At 39.7% G+C, this 26,559-nt stretch overlaps 1 protein-coding gene across 2 annotated transcripts in view; it reads right to left on the reverse strand.

The window, feature by feature from the left end:
- LOC108666723 (protein singed-like) overlaps positions 1–24,810 on the reverse strand; it is a 35,693-nt gene extending 10,883 nt beyond the window's left edge. Inside the window, exons 1-3 of one of the 2 annotated variants that reach the window (XM_018153639.2) lie at positions 24,662–24,810; positions 1,551–1,701; positions 547–647 (exon numbers count right to left, since the gene is read on the reverse strand). In XM_018153639.2, coding sequence (XP_018009128.1) covers positions 547–647; positions 1,551–1,701 — 252 coding nt within the window. In that variant the 5' untranslated portion in view covers positions 24,662–24,810. Of the gene's footprint in view, positions 1–546; positions 648–1,550; positions 1,702–9,245; positions 9,468–24,661 lie in introns of those variants that run through there. The other variant, XM_018153638.2, reaches the window with a different exon arrangement.
- Between the last annotated feature and the right edge of the window lie 1,749 nt (positions 24,811–26,559).

A 26,559-nucleotide genomic window follows, 5' to 3' on the forward strand; every position in this document is an offset into this window, starting at 1 on the left:
TGAATGGGTGAGGGGGGGGATTGAATAATGAAAAATGAGAAAGTAGTGTGCATCGAGGTATAGTGAAAAAAACGTAGATCAATACTTTGAACTTACCCGACACCAGCCAATACCAGAGTGGCAGGTATTGGCAGGTGTTCTTGCCCATCCTGTGGGGAAGTACAAATACAGAGGAGAAAGGGTAGATTGAAAAGAATGTATGATGGTTAAGGACATGCATCACTTTTTCACGAGGGTTTTTGGGGCGGAGGCTTTTTCGTTACGTTTAAAAAAAACTGCCCAAGCAAGCAAACAAATTGTCAGGGAACAAATAAATTGTCAGGGAACTAATAAATTGTCAGGGAACAAATAAATTGTCAGGGAACAAATAAATTGTCAGGGAACAAATAAATTGTCAGGGAACAAATAAATTGTCGGGGAACAAATAAATTGTCGGGGAACAAATAAATTGTCAGGGAACAAATAAATTGTCAGGGAACAAATAAATTGTCAGGGAACAAATAAACTGTTGCGCACAATGTCAGGGAACAGCCCCAGAGGACACACCTGGTCGACGGAGAGGTACTTGTCGAGATGCGACTTGAAGCAGATCAGGTCGCGTTCGGCAGGCTCCAGCAACCACAGCTGCTTCTTCTTCAGTGACACGCCTGGGCATCGAACGTATTCGTAATATTTATTAATATCGTACGAAAATTGGCATAAGCCATGATATTCTATCCCTGGATACAAGTCATCAAGATCTGCTGGAACACTGACATATTCTAGTCTGGGTTGTAAGCCATCATGCTACGTTTTCGTCACCCATAAACAATTTTTAGCAATGCAAGTGCACGTTCGAAGCGAGCTTAAGAATTCTAATTGCAATAATGGCAAGCGCTGCACCTACTCGTGTTTGTCAAACTGCCCTTCAATTAGTTATAAATCGTGTACAATTATAATTTAATTTATACGAGATTAACCGTCGATCCTTCTTAACTAGGTAGGGTTGAGTAACCTAGAGACGTCAACGCTCATCATGGCTTGATAAATTTGTAAAAAGTGCAAAGTTTGTAGGCCATTAAGGTAAACAATGGAAATTCGACACAGGTAACGAACCATTAGCATCTAACTTCTGATAATAAGTAACCACCACCTAATCCACCTATACTACTAAATAATCTGGTCCCGTTAAGCGAATGCTAGGTAGACAGAAGTAGCAAACCCTTGGCAGCTAACTCCTGCATGGTAGAAAGTAGCCACCACCTATACTTTTAAATAATCTCAGTCCAGTAGTACCAACTCGAGATAAGTAACGAACTATGTGGACCTTACTCCTGTTGATAAGTAACCACCACCTATATATACTGCTAAGTAATCCTGGTTTATATAAAGGACTGCTAAGTTGACAGAAGTAACAAACCATTAGTAAAACACTACTAAGTTGACAGAAGGAACGAACCATTAGCATTTATCTTGTATCCGAAGGCTGCTAAATAATCCTGGTTTATATAAAAAAACTGCTAAGTTGACAGAAGGAACGAACCATTAGCATTTATCTTGTAGTAACGAACCATTAGCATTTATCTTGTATCCGAAGGTCTCGGCGGTGAGGTACTTGGCGGTGGCGTTGTAGAGGCCCACCGTCCAGCAGCCTGGGGGAGCCCCACACACGCTGCTCAGGCACCCATTCACCTCCCCGACCACGCCGTTACCGCGGGACATCTGCACCCATACGCCACCAGGAGTTATAGATAGACTAACAGTTATCCCTAGGTTCCCCTGGAAATAACTCTTAGAAATAAGGTTCCCCTTAAAATATTTTCACTTGGGATCTTATTTCTAACAGTTATTTCTACTGTTAGAAATAACTGTTAGAAATAAGGTTCCCAGTGAAAATATTCTAAGGGGAACCTTATTTCTAAGAGGTATTTCCAGGGGAACCTAGGGGAACGGGTGCATACAATGACTGCTTACACACACCATGAACTTCTGTACATGAAACTAGTATAAATGCAAACAATATGATTGTTCACTTACAGTGGGAATTATACACACTACACAATAATAATACACAAATGTTACAGTGGGAATGTGTACCTAATGAGGACGTGCACCTACAATGGGTATCTGCATACCTACAATGAGTATACAAATAAATTATGGGTTTGTATAGAATGGTCAGGCGCTGTTTCAGTAGTAATTTCAGAGATCTGCAAGGCGAAGTGGGTCAACATCAAGCGCTGTAAAATGTCTCCGCGCTCAAAAAAGTGATATTGCGAGATGAAATTTTATACAAAATAGGATCGAGTGCATTTAGAAATAATTTTTCCATGGAATTTATAAAAATTCATGAATATTCGGTAAAGAAATCGCGTGACTCGCATTGTGCGAACAAAAAAACGCGCTCTTTGGACATCAAATGGGAATTTATCATTCGACGGCGGCTGAAAAATTAACAAAATATAAGTAGTCATTATATAGTGAAGCATGAATTAATGAAAGAAAACGAAAAATTTTCGGAACATTGAACTTGCTTGAAGAAAATCAACATATTCTTAAATAAGAAGCACTACAGTAATGTAAAAATTAAAGATTAAACAAATATGAGTAGGTTCCAGTGTTCAGACCGGAAGGTTAGGAAAGGTTAGGCACCACAGAATATTAGAATATAAGTTCTCTGTAAATCGACGGAATGACGGAGAGCTGTGTAATTATATACCTTAATGCATGACGTCAGTTCATAACACGTTACCATATGCTCCACAGCAGTGCATGGTTTACAGATTTATGTTTAATAAATTTACAAACTAGAAGCCCCGTGCAGTAGTGACGCACCGCCAAATAACACCACATTTTAGCCGCTAATAAGCAGCATAACTATCATTTTTTCTCTGTTAATGCTCTTATAATCAACGTATTAGGCAAGAAAATAGTTTGAATTCAGCAGTGGGAAGCTAAGATCAAGTGGCTGGCGTTAAGCAACAGCTGCAAATCTTTGCCTTATTTTCTTGTTTTAGGCAGAGAACATTTTTGGTGGAAAAAGTTACAGAAAGTGTTCACGAACACCGGGAAGGACCTCGCATATCACTGCTGGTATGCATTCTAAAACATATTCAATAACACTGGCGTCCTCTAACGGTATAGAACGATACAGCGGCACTTTGTGATAAAGTTGTATAATATGAGGCAATGATCTAAACGTATCCTAAATGATAATGCGGTAACCTACGATTTAGCGGTAACTTGAGACATAGAGGTATCCTAGATTATAATGTTATTTTATGGAGTAGCGGTATCGTCAGGCACAACGGTATCCTAGGTTGAATATTAATCACAATAATAACAAGACTTAGTGGCATGCTAAGATTTGCCCAGGATAATAGTGAACGCTCAAGTCTGTTAATATGTATAGCGTTGTAAGCGAACCTAGCAAGGAACGTTCGTACAGGGTAAAGAAGTAAGAAGCAAGGCCGTGGCATGTGTCGTGCATGCCGTTATTTCAGACATCTGTTGAACTAATGCCGTTCTGAGATGCCGACCAGTCTACCCCTCGTGCAGGAGAAATCCAGCAGAACTGAGGTTAACTTTCATCCAGAATTGATTGAGGAGTAATTATGGCACGGTGCGACAGTGAAACCTAAATGTATCAATTTCATCGATGTTCGTGCAAGTCCATACTGTCATGCACCAGCCGCATTAATCAAGCACCAATTAGACTGATCACGCTCGAGATCGTATCAGGTAAAACAAGAACAACAACATAAGAAGAATCAAACTCCAACTTGCAAAATTAGGACTGTCAGAACTCCGAACTACTTTAATCCAGATCAGAAGCAAGATTAACTCTTTTTTTTCTCTCTCAAAAAAAAAAAAAAAAAAAAAAGACGCCAGTATAACATTCGAATGCACACATGCAGCACCAAAACACAGTTGATTTATCAGTAATTTTAAAACCTGGCATAATATCCACAGAGGTTGATCCAAATCAAAATTGAAACAGCACCGAAATAATAAGTAAACAATTTAGCAAACACTGGCTCTAGAGACTCACAAGTGAAAAGATTGTATAATTGCCATACCTAATTGCCGCAGCTTGTCATTACCGCAGACCTACAAGCAAGCTTTCACGGACTTTCCTATCTCGGCTAGGAACTTGGAACTATTCTCTCGTCCGTCGGAGTGGAAAGACTGCCTAGGTGTCTACAGCTTTGATGTGTTTTTTTTAGGTCATAATTATTTTTCAAGTCGTATTTTTTAAGTCATAATTCGGACTCATATGAAATAGTAGAAATATTTTTAGTTTATTCATTACACTAATATTTAGTAGTCCCAGTACTTGAGTATGTTTGCTACTGCGTGGTAAACGTGCGAAGTTACATAGACCATCGTGGAGCTGTAGATTAATGGCCGAAAACTTCCGAATTGAGGTACCAGGGTGGAAAACGACTCCATTCAAACCAAATGATTTCGGTCCCCGCCGGCGTTTACGATATTTTTCTCCTGGGCAATGAAAACTAAACATTGCTAACGCAGCATAAAAACAGCTTTACGCAGAAGGACTTGAAAAACAGTTATTGATAGAGCGGTCTGTAGTGCCGTGTTTGTTGCAGCACTCGGCATGCAACTGACAAGTGCGTCGACCTACGGCGTGCGTGATACAGGAACGTCTCCGACATTGTACCGTCCGGTGCATTGAACTGATGGTGCAGATACACTGCACCATCGTTTCCTTGTGCAACACTGAGAACACTGAACTGATGATGCAGATACACTACATCGTCTCTTTGTGAAAAGCACTGTCCAGAACACTGAACTGATGGTACAGATACACTGCACCATCGTTTCCTTGTGCAACACTGAGAACACTGAACTGATGATGCAGATACACTACATCGTCTCTTTGTGAAAAGCACTGTCCAGAACACCGTCCATTGTATTTCTCTCGCTGTCCGTGCTGTGCTCAGAGAAAACCTAAGCGGAAGTGCATTAACGTGACAAGCTTAGAGCCATTAAGCGAGTCGGACTAGAGTTCTACAGCCAGGCTACATGGCGCGGCGCTCCTGTTCCACATTCAGGCCGCATCCGCCGGGATACTCAAAGGACAGCCTCGTTTCCCGTCGCCCATGCAATCCGCTGCTGTCAATTTCACTCTCCATTGCCACCTGCTGGTCTCCTAAGGGAATGTTGTTAATTCTTTTATTTTATTTTTTTTATAAAACTAACACATCACTTTCAGAATTTGTTACTTTTTCCATCAAAAATTACAAATTAGTCTCCGACGTCATAAGTTACTTTTTCCATCAAAAATTAGTCTCCGACGTCATAAGAATTTTAGCATTAGTTCCGCAGTTACGTAGTAAGCCATGAGTAAATAATTGTGGCGTGGTTATACCATTAGTGCACATTCCACTTACTTCTAAGGAATTTTCATCCTCGTGTAACGCTAATAAATTAATAAAAATGGATCAGTCATAAAACAATTTGATAATGAATTTCAGAAAAATAGGACGAGTTCAATGTACATTTATTTGATTACAGTTATCTACCGCTCTAACTGATTAGTGGCCGACTTTATAGTTGATAGTTCTACATCTGAGAATTAGTCTGAATTTAATGGAAACTAATTCCCTTCCTCCTCTGAATAAAGCACTTTTATAATTTATTTTTATACAATTTTATACAAATTGAGTTGTGTGATAAATATAATGTCACACAACTCATTATCTCAAAGGTTATTTTAATTCAAGACTTCCTTGCAGACCAAACTCGACAAGCGGGGCCATGCAGCTGAACTCGGAAGTTGCAACACAGGGCGCGAGATCACGCCTGTGGGGTATAGTGGTAGGTAGTAAATAATTTTCATCTAAAGTTTACTAAATTAACGTAACTTTGCCGAAATTATTGCACATATTACTGAATTGTTGAATGTTTTACTAGAACATTGTGAGTTTTAGTTAATAATTCAACGCTTTATTGAATATTCTCAATTTTTATCGAATTAGTCGACGGACTGTTGAATTATTCTAAAGTTATTTTAATTTTTTAGGTAGGACGAATAATAAATAGGGTTACTGTATTACTAAAAATTTACTGAATTATTTCTAAGTTCACTGGATCATTTTAATTATCGATAAATTATTTGAAGGTTCAACATTCAAGTAAACGTTTTATATTTACAGCACCATGACCCTTAGCAAATAATCGAGGTTATATTAAAAAACAAAAATGAACGCTTGATTATTCACCTCTTTAAAAGGTTATCTATGAACGTACATTTAAATACGAGCCGTGATCCCGTGTGCCTCTCACCTCGATCGTGGGGTTGTTTTAGCAACATATACGCGTGCGATGATGAGTGATTGTGACCTTACCCTTGTCTTTTATTTCATGCAATGGTGCACATTCCAGAAAGGTCTCGAGTACTTCTTGTTTCAATTTTATATAAAAAAAAATCTAATGCAATTCGCTCCATCCAAGAAAATTATATTTAGAAAGCGTTGATCACGAGTCGATTTCATTGAAACAACGATTAATCTGCGATATTTCAAAGATAGATGGGCTAAAATTGAAAATCCATACATTGTCCATTTGATAATAGTACAAGTTTTAATAATGGAATACGAATTGAAAGAGAACAATGCAAGCAAGCTTGGAGTGCAAGGTCAGGCATGAGATCAATGTGGCCAGAGTGAGGAATGCTGATCTCAGGTCAAAGGTCATTAACCATGCAGTGGTCGCGTGAAAAAAAAAAAAAACTGACTAAATTGAGTGTAACTGAGTGTAACTGTGTAACTGAGTGTAACGAAACCGTACCTTGTCGTACGGTTTCGTTACACTCAATTTTCGTAACGTGGATGACACAGGTAATACCGTGATATGGATGACAATCCACGGTATGATGACATCCATATACCGTGGATGACACAGGTAAACCGTGAATGGGGCCACAATAGGATTAACGGATTAAGCATTGTTCAAGTTTCTACATGCAGTGATCACTAAGCCCGACAAAGATAACTATAATTTATTCATTTCTTAGGTCCCTGCAGCAGAATGGGAATCGGTCGGGAAGTTAAGAAAACGTTAATATTTCACAACATTTGGCCCTCATAGAGCGCATTTGTCTGATTTTATGTAAACATAAAGTCTCAAACGTTGTAAGGCTTTTCGAGCATTAGTACCGCAGTTAGTGAGCCATTAGTAAATCATTGTTGCGTGGTGATACCATTAGCCAATCGCCGTGCAGTTTCTAAAATACATGTCAATATCAGAAGCGCTCATAGAATTTACTATCGTTGTTGAGCTTACAATCACAATATCGAATCAAGTGCCAGATCCTACCAGGGATCACCAAATTGGTTTACACATCGCCCATAGAATATTTGTACTTACATCGATATCCTCCATGCACATGTATTTAAATACTAAACAAGTATTCAACGAATGTCTAAACTGAGTTTACTGCATGGTAAGCAATTGCTCATTCATGATATTTAATTCATTTACAGCAAATTTATTTTGAAGTGTTCCACTTTCATTTCATAGATTTAAATTTTACTAAATTTGCAATTTTTCGTAAAAACAATTGTTTCCAATATCATGAAAACCTGATATGAATCTTTGCATTTTCCCGCATCGACCATCTCACGGCCAACAAATTTATCGACCACTTGAGTTAAGTCCCCGACCTCTAGGAGGTCGATATTGACGACTAAGCTGACCCCGCCAGGACCTACACCGAGTATACCTAGAAGTAAATAAAGCAGAGACTTAATAAAATAATAAGATGGGCCGCTTGATTCGCAAAGGAATTCATGGCCTTAACTTCCAATTGTTACAACCTTTTTGAACAGCTACCGTCTCAAACCCTTTTTGCGAAGCGATGCACGGCATCTACATACGACGAATCCAATATGCTGAACTAGTCGTAACAGCTCCTGTTAAAACGGTCGTAAAAGTCCCCGTTATAACGTAAATACGAAGACCAACTGACTATACGTCGTAAATGCGCCGACTAACTGAGAGGAGTCCATTGAAAAGTTACGAGAGCTAGATGCATCTTGAGCGCCACGCATCACATCTGTCGAACGACCACGGCGTCTTGCCAAACATTTCAATTTAAAATCTAGAAAAGGTTTTAGCCATAATACTTAGCAGTCCAACGACTCTATTTTCCCCATGTCTGGCGCAGAATTTCATTTATTTGAATTTTTACGAAGTATTTTACTGGGAGTTCATATCATCACCTGGAAATAGGATGTTAAACTGCTGACGAGAAAACTGTCACACTAAACAGTGAACATAATAAATAATGGATGCCGCAGCATAAAGGGCATTACCGGAGCAGCTGTTGCGGGAGATGCACTGCTGTGTTATTCCTCAGCCTATAATACAGCAGGAGAAATACATACATTCTATACACATACAGAAGCATACAGCCAGCAGCAACTGCTCAGAGTTTCGACAGCTGCTGCAGTCACCGTTACTGCAGTTATCTGCGCAGCTGCAGTGGCTGCTAGATCAACAAGCCTGTCTACAGGCCTAAACTGCACTAGCCTCCTTCACAACTGCCTCTCGCGTTCTCGCTGCCTCTCGCGTTCTCGCTGCCTCTCGCGTTCTCGCTGCCTCTCGCGTTCTCGCTGCCTCTCTCGTTCTCACTGCCTCTCGCGTTCTCACCGCCTCTCGCGTTCTCACTGCCTCTCGCGTTCTCACAGCCTCTCGCGTTCTCACTGCCTCTCGCGTTCTCACCGCCTCTCGCGTTCTACGCGTTCTCACTGCCTCTCGCGTTCTCACTGCCTCTCGCGTTCTCACCGCCTCTCGCGTTCTCACTGCCTCTCGCGTTCTCACTGCCTCTCGCGTATTTATTTATTTTCTGCCTCCCAATAAGCTCAAAGCGAGCCTCAAGTGTGTGAAGTCATATTTTTTTTTTTTAAATACAAGAAAGCACGTTAGCTTTGATTATTATACATCGATTATTAATAGGTACTCTCACTTTACAGACGTTAGATGTAGATTTATAGTAGATACAATAACTGCGCAACCAGTACCAGTATAGCAATTGTGCAGAACGTTTACTTCTCTTACTCTGTAGACTTTACAAAGGCATTCAATTTTTCCTTTTATACTTTACTTTCAGGTTAAGTGATAAAATTGAGCTCGATGAAAAAAATTCAGCGATTTTTTGTGTTGAAATTTAGAAATGTTTACGGAGATAGATTTTCTCAAATTCATGTTAATAAAATTTGAGGGAAGAAATGTTTACTCACCAGGACATGAGTGATGACATCCTTCATGATGCTGACCTCTATTTCTGTTCTCACTCGATAAAACCAAAATACGATTAACAAGTCCTAATAAATAATTTTGTCCGACTTCGACGCAGTTTTTGCCCGACTTACTACGAATCGACTACTAATATCAGCGAAATAAATAGAAATCAACACAGCTCAATTAGCATTAATTGAATCTGCTTGACACAAATTAGACAACGATCATTTGGGGAAAGAAAATTGCATTAAAGAATAAATCAGATTACACAGAATAGAAATAATCTACAACTTTATTGAACATAGTACGAAAGATAGATGCTGTTCTCCAAGTAATCTATATCTACAGGGTGGTTAATATGTATTCTATTGTTACATTATTAGATGGAATATCTTATCCATTTTTAAAATAATGATCGTAATCTGAATTTTTATGTTGAATAATAACTCCAGTGATGTTAATTCTACTGTGGCTAAAAGTAAAATAAATTTTAGCAATTATGTAGCCTTCAACTCAGGCATATCAATACTAAGGCACTTTGCTATCATTTAAATGCCCCAGCACGTGATTCACAACTCTTTGAAGGTACCTTTAATTCCAAGCGTCTCCAGCTCACATTTATACCCAATGTAGGGTTTAGTAAGTGTTATTTTTACTAATTTTCTATTAATTTAACAACAATATTTACGGGTGATACCCATCATTTTACGCAACGATGAACATTGATCACCTTGTTTAGGCCAAGATATAATAAAGACAATTTTTGATTAGCTAGCTATTGCTTTTATCGGAGTCCTACCGTCAGCCTCACACAACACGCCCGATTCATTCCACCCCTCAGGGAGGCCTTCTGACGGGTGTCTGTGCTCGTCAGAAGTCCTATGGGATTTCGCGTTCCTAGGGGGGATTGTTCCTGAGCGCCCCACCGCTGAGCTCGCGGTGTCTGACTGCAGGTCTCAGTTGTGGGGTTAAGTTATTATGTAGGCAGGATTCCTTACATTTCCCTTCTCTGTCTTTCTCGTGCGGGCGGCCGATGTCCCGAGTAAGCGACCTCTTGTTCGAGTGTCTTCGTTTCTGTTGCTTTTCACCTGTCCCTCCTTGTCACTTCGTCTCTTTGAGATGCTAACGCTGCTTCCTTCGAGCCGGCTTCAGCGGGCTGGACATCTGAGACCTTCCGCCCCTTGTGGGTGATGAATAATTGAGACCTTCCACCTCTATGGTGATGTTCATCTTGACTTTCGGTGCGAGATAGCTAAATAGCTGAAGCGCTAATAAACATTTGGCCACTAAACTAACTAAACTATTCATTCCACAAGTAACATGCGAGTTGAAATATAACAAAGTTAGGCGCACTTGTAACCTGGGCTTATCAAGTCAACATACAGTTATTATCTGGACACAACATAACCGGAATAAGAACATTATCTGCACAATCGATAGGATGTTTACAAAAGATTTACTAGATTTTTGATCGGTGTTCTTAGCTCTGAAATGACGTCTGGATGATTATTAGTTTCTTCTGCTGCCGGGAACTCTAAATTTCTAACAAAGATCATAAGTTGCGTGAATACATTTAATTTACGATCGTCACAAATATACTTAGTTTAAAATATAAATAAACAACGTTGAAAATTTTACGCAGCGGCTCTTGCTGGGAGTAATTGACATCGAAAGGACTGTACATGGACAGTTGTGTTTTTGACTACAAAAAATGCATATATGGCTACAATAAGTCTCTGTATCTGTTTTGACAGTGTTCAGAGTAAAGGAAATTTCACTATCACTAAATTAAATCGACTTTTTATTGAAAAAGAGATTATTACAAGATATAAATACCTAAAAGGACTCAATTATCGCTTGGTCTATTTTCAGTCGATGAAAATCTCTACTTATGACATTCTCAAGATACCAAGAGTCACCTACTCTTTTTACCTCAACTGCTGCAGGTCACTCAGTCAGTTACACTGAGTTTTTTGGTCTGCCAGCGGGAAAAACTGACTGCCAAGTCTAACGCCACAAGAAGCATTACTCGACCCTATTATTCTTCACGGAATATAAAATGTTTTTGTCGCCGACAATCATGACTTTTAGCACAGGCTTCCGGCTTTTACCTTCGACACTTCTGCCACTGGTCTGCCTATTACACTATATAGATATTAAGTACAGCCCGAAAGCGCACGAACATCTATCGTGGAACTATATCTGGTATACATGCGGTGCGAGACAGAAACGCATCGAGACAAACGAGACATCTAGTACAGAAGCGCAAACCCATCTCACATGTACATGTAGTCAGATGTACGACACGTTAAAATATTCGCGAGCAGGATTTGCACCGTTACCCTCGAAAACATGATTTATGAGTAGGATTTACACTATAATCCTCGAAAACATGATTCATGAGCAGGATTAGATAAGCACTAGGCAGTGATATAGAACACAAAAAATATCGCGTTCTAGAAACTATAGAGTAATCTGTTAGAAGAAATTTCGTGAAAAGATTTAGGTTGTTACGGTAGAAAAAGAAGATAAAATTAAATTGAAAATTTTCCGAGAGAGCTAAGGTAGCGCAGGCCAGAGTTATCCCCAGGCCTGAGACCTACAAATGAAACCAAGACAAGCCGAGGGAGCGTTTTTATCTAGCAAAGTAGAACAAGAACGACTGGAGGGCGAGCCAGAGGTGCAAAGAGAGGCTGTCTACCTCAGTAAACGGGATACTTTGGTGCCAGCACGATGATTTACGGTCAGCAGGGTAATAAATGTTTTAGTATTACCATCATCGCAGGAGCAGTTGGACGGATTTCCACGAAACCAGCAAACGTTCACGGCGCCGAGTTTGAGTTTCTCTTATTTTAGGTCGATTAATAAAAAAATTAGAATTTTATATCAGGACCTACATAAAAAACCAGTGAACATATGTAGCCCAATTTCGTAAGAACTGTAACCAATATATAATATTGCGACAAATGGCTTATCAAAATAACTATAAACAACAAAACTCGATCAAGTAACGGAAAATTTTTCCAACTGAACTTAGGTCGACCTCACCCAGCAGATATGCAATACATTCCAGATTCACCGAACGAGTCGTTCTCGTATCGTGGATATAACAAACGAAGGGTCTGGAAAGGTTACGATTTCGCATACTTTAATTTTTTGATCAATTAAGACTTTCAATATCACAGGGGTTGACTCGAAAACCAAAATGAAGCTCTTATAAGTTATAACGTACACAGCAATTAAATGTCATTACAATTCATGACAAACTTGTGTAAGCAAGATGAGCTATGGAGGGAAGGCGGTAGGCCTGAAATAGACATGCGCACTAGATAGGTGCGGAACATAAATGAAATAAACTCATTACTCTCAGTCGAGGACACCACGTAGACATCAACTACTGGAAAAACATCAAATAAATTCCTTGAATATCTCTCGAAGCCGGAAATACTACATTCAACTTCAATAAGAAGTAAAACTATCATCATGAGAAATCTCGAGTGACGAAGATCAAGCGTGACTAGAATTACACCCTCCCCTCACCGCATCAGCACCGCTACTGATCTTGCGGCGCACTTGGAGCCTTGGACTGTCGGGTCCCGGCGTCGCGCAGCTGTGCAGGAAACGCCACCGTCGATGCCGGCAGCTCTCATGCGGAACGCGGGAGGGTAACATTGCTCTGCTCTCAGTGTTGACATACAGAGAAATTTCCTTAATGAACTCACTTGTTCTCATTTGCCAGAAGATAAAGTTCCTACAATCTTCCAATACAAAAATTTCTTGAACTGAGCTATACAGGGAACGATTTCGGCCAACTCACAAGCGTCTTCCTTCAATCAAATCTACCGGCCGCGTCTTTGGCAGTCGGTGAACCAATTTCATCAATTGCGAAAAGTGCTCAAACAAATGAACTTAAACCTAAAAAATAAAAATATTCCACATAATTTAAGAGACACAAGACGCGCCCAGCTGACGTACGCGACAGTCAGTACAGAGTCGCAAGGCTGTTTCTATTGACTGACACCTCGCTGACACTGACTGATGCTCAACGTACGCGCCACGCAGGCGTGTGTGGACCTGCGTGTAGTGTGGGCGCTGCCTCACTGCGTGTCACGTAGACACGGCCTTATTGTGCGCCGAGGGCTGATCCTCGCTGTGTGGTGTGTGTGTATTGTCTCAGGGTGTGGTGTGTGTGGTACTTTGAACGTGTTTTTGGAACTTCGTTTCCTTCCGCACAACAACTTAATAGATATTAACCATCATCACTATTATCGACAGCAATGATTTCATTTTTGACGTCAAGTTTGCGAAAAAATCGCTTTATGTAACGCGTTAGCCCGATAAATCAGAACATTCGTCCACTTTCTTATCATTCGTTCGTGTTCAGATCATTTCATCAGACAATTTATCAATTATTAATAACTTATTATTTGTTAAATTTACTGCGAAACCAGTTTTTCACACCTATGCGAGAGGTTTCCATACAAGGTGAAGGCTCACAAGCTAACCGATGCAAAACATTTAATTATGGGAATGAGAGATGATAAAGCTCAATATCAATATGAAATGATGATGATGATGATGGTGATCAATGTAATTATGATGGTTATGTCATAATGGCGATGATGATGAAAGCACTTCACCAATTCGGAGACATTCTTGGAGCATACGTAAGGGAACCATCATCTGTTGTAGGCATACAGAGTGCATCTGGTGAGCGTATATAAGTATATATTTCTGGCATGTCTACCTACCAGAAACTTGTGCATCTGAAGAGAGTGTCCTTACTCTCCTAGGGACCTAAGGAGAGATTCATATATTCATATTCATAATAATACGGTGGATACTCCATAATTGAAGAAAAACCCCACCAATAGAACACATATCTGCTGACGACATATACACACACGAGATTCTCGTACATCTATGAGGAACGTATATGTATATAGAAAGCATAGTTATCAATGGGAGGCGTAACTATAATAAGCCGCCGACCGATGCCCTCCATACAACATGCCCCACCCTGTAATTTAAAAGGGCGTTATAGCCCCAAGGGCGACATAATACATATTACACAGCCTCACACTGTGCGAGTCCGTCGACATATCTACACAGTCTATAGCTCACACCCAACCTAGGAAAATAAATAGGTTATAGTGTCTAAATAATTACATTCTTATCTACAGCACGATCGCACGGAGCGGGCGTAGCGTCTATACGCCCTTTTGCTGGACTAAACTGGGTCATAATTAAGCACGAAAGGGCAAAAAGTCTCACTCATTTCTCTAATTGTATCACTCCTCTTATAGCGCTATATCAACAGCAAATAAATGAATATACCGTAAATACCTAGTGATGAACACACGGGAGAACACGTGACCTTATCTGACATGTCCTCTTGTATCTGCGACCACGCCTCCCGCGCAGACAGTCCACCACCCAACTTCGTATCACCGCGGCACGGAGTTTGCCGTAAATTGTCTTTACGCAATTATCCTTTGCTTGGAAAAACTCTTCAGTAAGAACTCGAGTAAAAATCCCTATTGTCTAATTAAGAAACTAAGGAATAACAATTTTTACCAGTGTTGACCAAATTATTCAGATGATATGAGATTAGAAAGGCCTTTGCAATTTATGATATATTTAGGGTTGTTTAGAACAAAATAACTGCCGGCTGTCAATAGGGTTATGAGACGAAGCTACATCGTGATTATTCTACAGTGACGCTTCAGTTTCACAACACGGACAAACGCCCAAACATGACAAGCCAAAAGAGATCTCGAGCGATGAATTAGGTTACGACAATTCAAGTTGTTTTCTAAACTACGATTTAGAGGCCGCCTAGAAAAAATCAATCCCGATGCTAAGCTCAACATTTTTCATACGACTCCCTAAGCTTTCGAAACTAGGGCAGCTCAACATGGAGCAATAGTTCTCCGTAACCCAAACATAGGGAAAACTGTGCTTGTCTATATATTTCCAACGAAAAAAAACACAGAATGGCATGATCGTTGTCAGAGTTAGGCGTTGGTGTGATGCACCAACACAGCCGCGGCGCCGTTAACCGACTAAAGCACGGAAGCAGTTCAACGCTTTCGTTTACTGAGCAGAAGAAAGCGTTCTGATTTCAGAGAAAGCTGATCACTCAGCGCATTAGGCTGAATAGGACTCAGTTTCAGCAGCATTTACCAATACCTCTTCTAACAGCGCCAAACAAACAAAAATAATTGACTAGAACAAACGATCCAACTCCAAAAGGCAAGCAGCGCAATCCTCTTGAGAGGATGCGCACTAGATTAACACGCATACAGCATGACGAATGAAAATCACGGTGACGTGATATTCATTAGATTGTTGGTTTTTCAAATACAAAACTTTGGTTTGAATTTCAAGAGACTTTTCGTTGAATTGACGTGTAATTAACTCCCAATTGCAAATTGGAACGGGATCGAAGCCGGTCGGTCATGATCAGTATTTTAATAGGTATTTAAAGAAGGGAGAAGCAGCACAGTTGTGGCTAGCACGACAGTTTCAGCTCGATATGGCGACCGTTGTTCACGTGATCCTAAGAATTCAAACTATACTTTTTATGATCCTGGTCGGCGCAACATTGTCCTGTTTTGCGCATGGCCGCAGATAATGACGTGCAATAGGACGCGTCATGGCGATGCCTTTTAAGGCCGCTTTGATAACGCTAGTTTTGCATGCACAACAGAGAAGTTTCAGAACAAATGAATTTTAACTTTTGCAGATAGGTAAGCCTGCTAGCTACACAAATTCTAACACATCAATGCTAACAACATCAGTAGTTTCTGCCTTATCTTCCCTTGTTCGACACGTACTGTATACAACTAAATCATTCACCAGTCAATTTGTAGTCGCTTGATTCGGCTTCAAATATTCAGTAGCTACATTCAGCGTCATTGCTCTGAATATTAGCGTCATTTCATTGAAAAATCTATACGGTAATCACGAGTTTGAAAATTCCGACAACAACTTGATATTTGGCGGTTAAATACAGGGTGCGGCGCGGGAACTTACTTATTTGAATTGCGCGCCACGTGGCGGCCATTAGTCCTAGGAAGGTGGCGCCATGCGCAATATGGTGCGCGGGCTATGAAGTTTTTCGTCCACTCAGTTCAGTTGCGACCATGCAGTGGTCGAGAGAGGAGCGCGCGTTCATGTAAAAAAGAAAGAATTAAAACGCTATCTTTAATACTTTTTACTTTGTGATTTTTTTAAAAGAGTAAGTTCCCACGCCGCACCCTGTATTAGGTTCTCTGCAGACTGCGAGCGACGAGATGACCACGATTTACGAGGAAATTTAAAAACTAGGGGCAAGTACAGAATATAATTATTCAATTATTTAAACTACGGGGCAAGCTTATCAAATGTGTGATCAAGAACGATGATTTTTTTGAAAATTAGGACACCGAAGTCTCAAAATAATTAAAGAAGTCACAACTACACGATAACGACAATTCTCAGAATTTTAAAGCACAAGATTATATCTACTCGCCTCTAATGGCTAGAAAGGGAGGCTCAAAGTCATACGAGAAATTGTATTCTTTCTATTCACTAATAACATGGATGAAGGCGCGATAATATCACGCAAACATGCAACAATCGTCACGAGGCCGTGCACAAGATTACTATAGTACGCACATCGTGCTCGTAGAAATGTAATTATTCACATTTAGAAATGTAATTATTTATTTATTATTTACACAATATATTCGATACCAGGTTTGGAAATGAATTTTGTTCCAAGAGATGTGCACTTCAGCTATCAGATGATATCACTAACATACTAAAATCCCCATTCTAACCATACATGATACTGTTGATATCAATTTATGAGGCATGACACGAACCCAAATCCAGCGATATCTCAACACCAACCCAACTTATGGACCGCGATCGAGTTCTCAGAGACATAACTCACGGACAGAGAGATGTCAACAAGACAAAACTCATGGACAAAGAGATCACAACATGACAAAACCCATGAACAGAGAAATCTTAACACAGACCCAACTCATGGACAGATGGATCTCAACACGGACCAACTCATAAACAGCGAGATCTCAACAGTCCCAACTCCTCGAAAGCAAAACCTCAATACAAACCCAACACCCTGACTCGACCCTACGCTATGTGAACAGCTTGACAGCCTGGAGCGGACTACATACCTGACTTCCTTCCAAAAATGTAATCTTTAACCTCGCCACTAGCAACATTACACTTGCTCCCCGCTATCGTTCATGCACCTCACCTTCATGAACTCGTACCAAGACCCTTGACCTTCCCATGCGTGCTGCTCCCACCACCCGCTGCTACTCGCGCACATGAATGCGCATCAAGAACCATATTTATGCCACGCAAGACTAACCTGCGCATCAAAGATCAAATAGGTCTCCGCAAGGCACATTTATCATTATGATGAACAAGCATTTCAAGTTCCGTGAGCCGGCATTCTAAATTTGTGAAGCAGCATCCAATTTAATGGACCGCTGCTCCAAGTTTTGCGAACTAACGTCCTGTGATTCTAGAACCAGCCTCACACGATTCCAGAACTAGCCTCACACGATTCCAGAACTAGCCTCACACGATTCCAGAACTAGCCTCACACGATTCCAGAACTAGCCTCACACGATTCCAGAACCAGCCTCACACGATTCCAGAACTAGCCTCACATAATTCCAGAACCAGCCTCACACGATTCCAGAACTAGCCTCACACGATTCCAGAACTAGCCGCACACGATTCCAGAACTAGCCGCACACGATTCCAGAACCAGCCTCACACGATTCCAGATCTAGGCTCACACGATTCCAGAACCAGCCTCACACGATTCCAGAACTAGCCTCACACGATTCCAGAATCAGCCTCACACGATGCCAGAACTAGCCTCACATGATTCCAGAACTAGCCTCACACGATTCCAGAACTAGCCTCACACGATTCCAGAACTGGCCTCACACGATTCCAGAACTAGCCTCACACGTTTTCAGAACCAGCCTCACACGATTCCACGATTCCAGAACTAGCCTCACACGATTCCAGAACTAGCCTCACATGATTCCAGAACTAGCCTCACACGATTCCAGAGCTAACCTCACATAATTCCAGAACTAGCCTCACATAATCCCAGAACTAGTCTCACACGATTCCAGAACTAGCCTCACATAATTCCAGAACTAGCCTCACACGATTCCAGAACTAGCCTCACACGATTCCAGAACCAGCCACACACGATTCCAGAACTAGCCACACACGACTCCAGAACTAGCCACACACGACTCCAGAACTAGCCACACACGACTCCAGAACTAGCCTCACACGATTCCAGAACTAGCCACACACGACTCCAGAACTAGCCACACACGACTCCAGAACTAGCCACACACGACTCCAGAACCAGCCTCATCCGATTCTCCAGCGTTAAAGAACCAGAGCAAGCCATATCGGTCGCAAGTGACGGTCTACATTACGAACCTAGTTGACCGAAAATCCAGGCATTACTTAATTCTATTAGATCATGGCAGCACATGTCATGAACGTCGTTGTAATTTTCAGAGCGCTGCTACGGTAGACGACATCTGAACATGAAGTAATTTGTTTTAAATAAAGATCATCAATTGATCAATTATAATTACATTATCAAGTCTTTTGCACTGTTTGAGTTATATATTACTCAGAAAGACATGTTGACTAACAAACGTACCCGACGAAAACGAGTCTCACGAGCGTTTGAATCACAGGAACACGAGTCCAACAATATCAGATATAAACAATTGCTCCGACCCTTTTCATAGATTACATAGTAAGCCAGGGTAAATTGTTTGCACGAATCAAATTACAAGGTAAGTGGACAAGCTTTTTTTTATGACACACGCAATCAGAAATTTTGTTTTAGAAAGCAATAGTATGAAGTTTTGCACTCGAGCGCTGTCACAGCCCCGTTACTCCAATACACCCTCTCAAAATAGCTCTAGATTTATAACAAAGAAGCCATGGTTGGTTAGAGCTGCTGGGCAATCGTGTCGATGGATCAAAACATCGCCAGTCGCGTAAGAAAAACAGATGGAGTAAACCAACTGTTGGTCGTGACCTAAAGAGAAAGACAAACCAAACGGTGCAGGACATAGTTTCGTCGCAGCTACACAATCTCTTTCAGAAATAGTAAAAAGAACCGATACTCAAATAGAAATTATGGCCGTAACTGTGATTAGTTGTGTGCCCGGAATTAAAGTTTCAAATTCAAACATGGAAAAAATAAGACTTTAGACACCAACTGTATTACCAGCACTTCGACGTCGTAACACGTGTCTTGGTTGTGTCGTCTTCATCACAAGTTATGGTCGGGAGAATTCAAGGAAATATGAGTTGGCTACAAAGTGCCTTTCGCCGACAGGGTTCAATCCTTTGAATACAAACTAAACGAAATAGGTATGTCGCTTGTGCAGTGACCGAACGGTTTTTAGTAATCAAAATGATAATTTCATAATTTCTTAACATCAAAATGCATATTTTTAACACGTTTTTCTTAGCTTAGCTTCGCGTTTGTTTGTTTGTTTGTTTGTTTATTTGTTTGTTTGTTTGTTTGTTTGTTGTTAACATTGACAACGAAAATTAGCCCACTTCTGATTNAAGTTATTATCCATTGGTTTTATTACCAATGTGAAAAATTTTTCAGACAATGACACTAGGTAATGGAATATACAGGATGCATTTAGCAGTGCTCTACAATGAACCAAAGCCAACCCAACTTTATTATGCTTAACAAAGTTTTCTCGTGACAAAAACTTCAATGTGACTGATATTATAGTTGACTTCCCGCAACACTAAACAGCAACAAGTGGTTGTTTAATCAAATAATGTGTTTCTAGATGGATAATATTGAATATCAGATTTGTACTTTAATTAAAAACCTTGTAACATAAGAATAACCAGTTGGTCCTGTCTTACCCCATGCCTGGTCCCATCTTACCCCAATGGGGTAAGATGGGACCAGCTCACTTTTTTTAATCTGTACAGAAAACTATGTTAGATGCAAAATGTCAGAGTTGTAGCTTAAAAGCCCATTGCATAGATACACCTTGTGATAGGTTTAGGATTTTTCAATTATTCATGGTATAGATGCTACGGGCTTGTTAGTGATTTCGGTCCTGTCTTACCCCATCTGACTATACCTATTTTAATAAACAGTTTCACGTATAGTTCGAATAGAGTAAAAACTAGTGGACAAGTCAACTGAACAAACAACTTCATGAATTTTTCGAGTTTCTTGCGAAACGGTATCATAGAGACTTCATTTCTCAGGGCAGAGCTTTGAACGAAACTTGAAAGTTTTCGCTGAGCCTGCATAATTCAGCGATGCAGGAGTCTAACAAGATTATCTGGACCAAGTCTCAATAATTTCTTTGTGTGAAAGATTTCCTTGTGTGAATTAAAGGTTTCCTTGAGTGAAAAAGGTTTGAATGAATAATTGAGTGAATAATTTCCTGGAATGAAAGATTTCCCATCCTTCGATAGGAACCCTGCCATGCATGAGGTTTCATATCTGAAAGATGAAAATTTAATAGTTTATGTCTAACAGAACGCAAATGTGGACATGCTCAGCCCAAGCGAATAAAATATGTACAAGTAATACATTAATATGAGCAAAGAGAACCACAGTACTCTGGCTGTTCGTCAAATATAGTATGGGAACATGCCAATAATATTCTAATTAAATGAAAATGGTTCCCAATGCCGCAATCGACAGAAATAAAATCTGTTGTAAACTACGCAGGCTTCGAATTTGTTAACATCCAAACTAACTAACTCAATTTACGCATCGGTGAACGCGCAGCCACAACAATTCGGACAAAAACACCCTGTCATTTTAGATTGCACGATTTTGTTGCAGCATTCCTAACTCTTTCAGGAAAATTGTTTGAAATGAAACTCGGTGTAAAACTACACAAAATATGAAACCTGATTGAGATTAGGAAATCTCAAAGTCCAAGTCTTCATCGCAAGCTTTATCTGAAATCGTGAGGCATCTCAAGCGTCTGTATTACCTTAAGCGTAATTAAGCACGTTACAAATGCACACCCACAAGTACCTACTTAGATTTAGTTAACAACTCGTCCATTATAAATATCTTGGAATGCAAACGTGTTTACTCGCTAGCGACATCGATTTTCTAACATGTACATACAGCATTATGAGGAGAAACGATCTGCCTTCAAGTCGGTAACCATATTTAAATCTTTTAATTAATCATAAAAACGAAGTAGAGTTAGTAGACGGTGAAAATTTCAGGCCAGAATATTAATTTTGCATACTATTATCGACTAACCGGTTGTGTTTGCATTGAAGAGCAGTGGAAAGACGCATTCTAGACCCTTTCATTAAAAATATTTGCAACTGAGAAGAGTCGTGAAAGAATATACAATTGATTATTCCCGGGAAAATATCGCTTGGGGTATCCCTATTAAAATCATACATTGAAACCGAAAAATAAGTCCTATTACATATCTCTTAAAATTTCAACTGAAAAATATATATAATTAATTCTATACTAATTCACAATTTACCTTCATATGCCTCTAAGTATACAATTTTATTGCATTCATCAGATGTTTCAAAGTCTCGATGCCAACTACCGCAAATACAGCAGAGCCCAGCGCTAGTATACGGTATATTATTAGTATAGGTTGGCAGAATTTCTTCTGTCAAGCAGGTTTCATTGAAGACTAGAGATTTTGTTTTATTCGCAATTTTCTTATTAGTTTTTTCAATATATCGAACAATATTTTTAGTTTGAACTGGCAAATCAAAAATCAGGTTACCGATGGATGGATGGTATATTATTACTATAGGTATATGTACATACGTAGATGCTAATGCAACAAATTGGAACAAATTCCGGACGCCGACACACGTCCAACTCCAATAGAAATGAGCAATTATTGCTCATGAATCACAATTCTTTCATCTTATGTGGGATTGGACAAGCAGTTCTTAAAATTAAAAATTAGTTAATAGAAACAAAGGAAAACGAACTCTAAGTTGACATTAGGCATCGATTAAATCAGACTACGCCAAGTAGCTAGAGGAAAGACGGCTGAGTTCTATTTTTCGGCGCTCTAAAAAATGGATTGAATTCAGGTGATTAATTTTTCCACACACATGAACAGAACCAGGGAGTTGATACAATCGTGCCGGAAGTGCAGCTCGCTCGCGCGCAGACACACCGGATGAGGCGTCATCCTGGTATCTCTCACTATGCATAAATAGGCTGAAGCTAGGACGCGATTCGGGAAATCATTTCAATCCAAATTATACGAAATTTCGTCGTCAAAGTATTCGCATCTAAGTGCCAACCAAAAGTTTTAAAACCTCTTGACCAAGAGATTCATTTTTTAAATTCTAAACAGGTTGTCAATACGAGGAGAAATGTAAAGTGATCATCCGCATTCCGGATCGGCCCAGTTTTCAAACGCTCATCTTCAACAAGGTAACTGTTTTTAAAACACGTCATTACATACGGTACCGAAAATGACAAAATAAGTCGTTTGATTCAATTATCATTGGCACCCATGAGAACGAACACGTTTATAAACAACACCCGTGTTGGTACGTAGATGCATAATGTGTAGTCAACGTATTAAAGGTATTAAACATGGACGAAATTTTTTCAACATGCCGCCTTGGTCACCTGCTGTGTCGCAAGCAATGGCGACGCGCGTGGCTACCGTCTGGCCGCGATCACGTCCGCCTGGAGACTTTCCAAATGTCGTGGTCGCATGAGCACAGCGGCGCGACTCTTGCCGTGTATAATCCAAGACTAAAGTCACTCCTTAACTGGGATGTCTACCCACCAACAAATGTAAGTTTAACGTCAATTAGTCGAATTAAAAAAATCCTCCCACAATAAGAGCTTCTCTCTTTTATGTCACCAAGTAAACTTAGTAAAGTAACAAACCTTCAATTAAAAGGTCTACTACTCGAGTATGTTCGCGCGTGAGTTTAATCGCCACCCTCTTCAGCATTTGTATCACGAGCCTGTCTCCTCTTAAATACACTAGCCTAGAAACACGATTCACGTAACCTATATATATAGGCTATAAATAACTTGATCGTGGATATCACAACAAATGAATCCATCCAAAACCAGTTCTATTTAATGACATTGTCACATCAGCTCAACTGTCAATTAACAAGTTCTTTCAGAACTTGTTAACTTTGCCTTTGCCTACGGAAACAGAACTTTTCCGTAGAGCCTTTGAATCTTAGGCCTAGCCGTTATCTAATTTATCATGGATATTACTGGTTTAGCATAGGTGTTATTTGTTCTAGTATAGACGTCATCAGTCTTGGCATATGTCCTCTGTTTTAGCATAGATGTCATCTGTTTTTATCATCTTGTGTTTTTTTAGCCGCTTGTAACGTGCCCTCGAAGTTCGATCTGAACGAGACGCCACGACAATCTCTTCGTGGAATAATAATAATAATAATAAAAGTTCTGCAGGGTGCAGATAGGCTTTTATCACGAAAAGATACAATACATAAAGACTACTGTAAATACCTACGTACTTTTGACGAGCAGTTCGTAAATGCTGTCACATTTGAGCGAATCCTATGTTACGTTTCACAATATTTCTTTTTAATACTGTTACGAGTTACGACTAACGCTCTTTGATCTAATTCATAGGCAATTTTCACTCATTGTTTTTCCATTTGGTTACAGGGATATAATTTCTTAATTCAAAATTACGGTTAATGAATGATATAGGAAAATGAACTTAAAATTTCGTAAGCAAGGTTGTGATGATAAAGTAAAAAATCTAGCTAATTGTAATAGTATAATTGACCTCGAAATTTAATTCTAAATAAAGAACGTCGTAAGCTGAGGCTGCCATCAGGGTTTTAATATTCTAAGCCTGTGTTGCAATTTCAAATTCGATGACGGATGTAAAATTACATCGAATGCTTCAGATACCAACACGCAAAGACCGTGAAAAGAGACAAAAACGACAAGTGCCATTCATTCTTTGTGGTTCTAGAGTGAGCCAGCGAAGTGATTTTCTGAAGGGCTTCAGCGTGCCTGAAAGGTTCGGCGTTGATCCAGCCCGTGGCTGCCGTCAACCGCCATATTTTTCACATTCGGTTGGCACTTAAATTTTCAGCGATATTACTACCCAAAAATAAAAACAAATACATTTTGCGTTCAAGTTTACAGTAGAGTGATCTAAGTTTATTCAAAATTCGAACAGAAATTAAGTCTCCAGGGAAAGCCAAGCTCAAAAACCGGCAAATCAATGATGAAGTTAAGCATTAATAACGACTGATGCTTAACTAGAATTTTCATCTCAAAATACTCGAAAAAAGTCATGCCATTGTCATCACACTTCACTTTACTCACCTTCAGTAAGGAAGAAGACGTTTTCTGTCAAAAACCACCTGCGAGCTCAGCTAAACACTTTCACGACCTTCTCGCCACACCTGACAATTCCGTACTAAATCTGATACAGTTCCCACGCCCACCCGTTCGAGGTGAATAGTACCAGAACTCGCCAGCCACACCCGCCGGAATCAAAAACTGCGTGATTTTCGTCGTCTTCACTAACACTGAAACATTTAAAATGTCTCAAAAAAGTAGATGAGCGTTAAAATATTCATTTTTGTATTCAAATTCATTTTAATTCCTCTCTAGTCGTTAGTCATTGTTTGCATCTGCGCCCGATCACTGCGAATACATTTACACGTTTGCGTCACCTAAACTAAAGGCTGAAGGAAATCCACTAACTCACTTGTTAAATTACATAGAACTTCAGGACGATCGCCAGCTATGGCGGTTACAACGACCGTTTCTGATGAATATTACGCTTTAAGACGCATATGTTGAAATACAAACAATTTCTTGAGATCTGCTAAATCGATTGAATGATTCATAAGCAAGAGACGCAAATGTAATCACACAAAAACTTGTCATTTCACCTACCAAAGTACCGCATGGACGGCATGGTATTAATATTAACTTTGAACAAGATGAAAAGTAAACAAGCTTAGTGAGACGTCTAAGGAAATCGATAAGATTTGACCTAATTTTGTGTGAAACTACAGAGTGACTTAGTGACACTGACACACGCTTCGAGAGCGTCTGTCTCTAAATTACGTATTTGGGAAATCGATAGTCATCACTAATCAAGACTTCATCAATGGCGAGTTAATTTGGTAAACATACTGAATTATATCGCCTTTATAATTGAGGCCTTTTGTGTTATCTCAATGTAATAAACGCTAGTCTGTAGATCATCAGGGTTCTAATGACAAATTAGTCTCAGGAAGTTTCACAGGGTGGTGAGGCGACTTCCAAAGTCGTCACGGAGATGATCGTCCTGAATTCAAGCAAGCAACAGGCAATTTAATATGCTTTGTAAGAAAAGAAACTCGCAGATGCAAGTCATACACTAAGCATTTTTTACTGACCGTAGCTGGGGAGAAACTCCGATTAAACATCGTAGAAACAGATGGTAAAATTCAAAGAATGGTAAAACTGCCAAAGCCCTGGTTTATTGCACGTTCCATAACAAACTTGGTACAATGAGAGATAATTATGTCAATGATTGTAAGAAACTGGGATGAGAGTCTTATGAATTACTCCATTTACTTAAATCAAACTTCTTCAAAATGTCGTAAAAGACAAATCTTGTACAAAACATTAAGTTATAATTTAAAAGTTACTGCGAATAAACGCAAATCTATTATAACGTAATGTCTCATAAAATATATTCGGTATTTAAATACTTTCTTTCCACCATTGTATCAATTGGAGTAAATCTCTATGGAAAGTGTCAACAAAATACAGCGACTGACTGCCACTGTGTCCTCAGGAGACGCCTCGTCCAGTGAGCCATATGGTTGTCAGCTGACGTATAGTTCTCTCTTTCCGCTCTCGCCCTCTTTCTTTATTTCTAAGAATATAAATTAACAACTCATCAGTTTTCAATTGTGTTTGTATAATTTCTATTTAGTTTTGACGTTTTCTGAGCGACATAGAGATAAATTATGTGCATGGTAAGCTGTCGTTATTTATATCAGTCAAAGTATGAGTCACCTGATATAAAAAATTGTGTATATGATTCATTAAAGAAATATCCATTGGTCGGGAAGTTTAAACAGTCAATTCATGTCAAGCTATTGGAAAATATGCATGGACATTATCAGCTCAACTATTGGCCGATACTAACAAAATGCATCTGATTAACGCGATATTTAGTCATAGCCAAATATTATCATGACCAGTATCTCTAGCCCGTA

This window comes from Hyalella azteca, unplaced genomic scaffold, assembly GCF_000764305.2.
Source record: "Hyalella azteca isolate HAZT.00-mixed unplaced genomic scaffold, Hazt_2.0.2 contig422, whole genome shotgun sequence".
In the NCBI taxonomy this organism is placed as follows: domain Eukaryota; kingdom Metazoa; phylum Arthropoda; class Malacostraca; order Amphipoda; family Hyalellidae; genus Hyalella; species Hyalella azteca.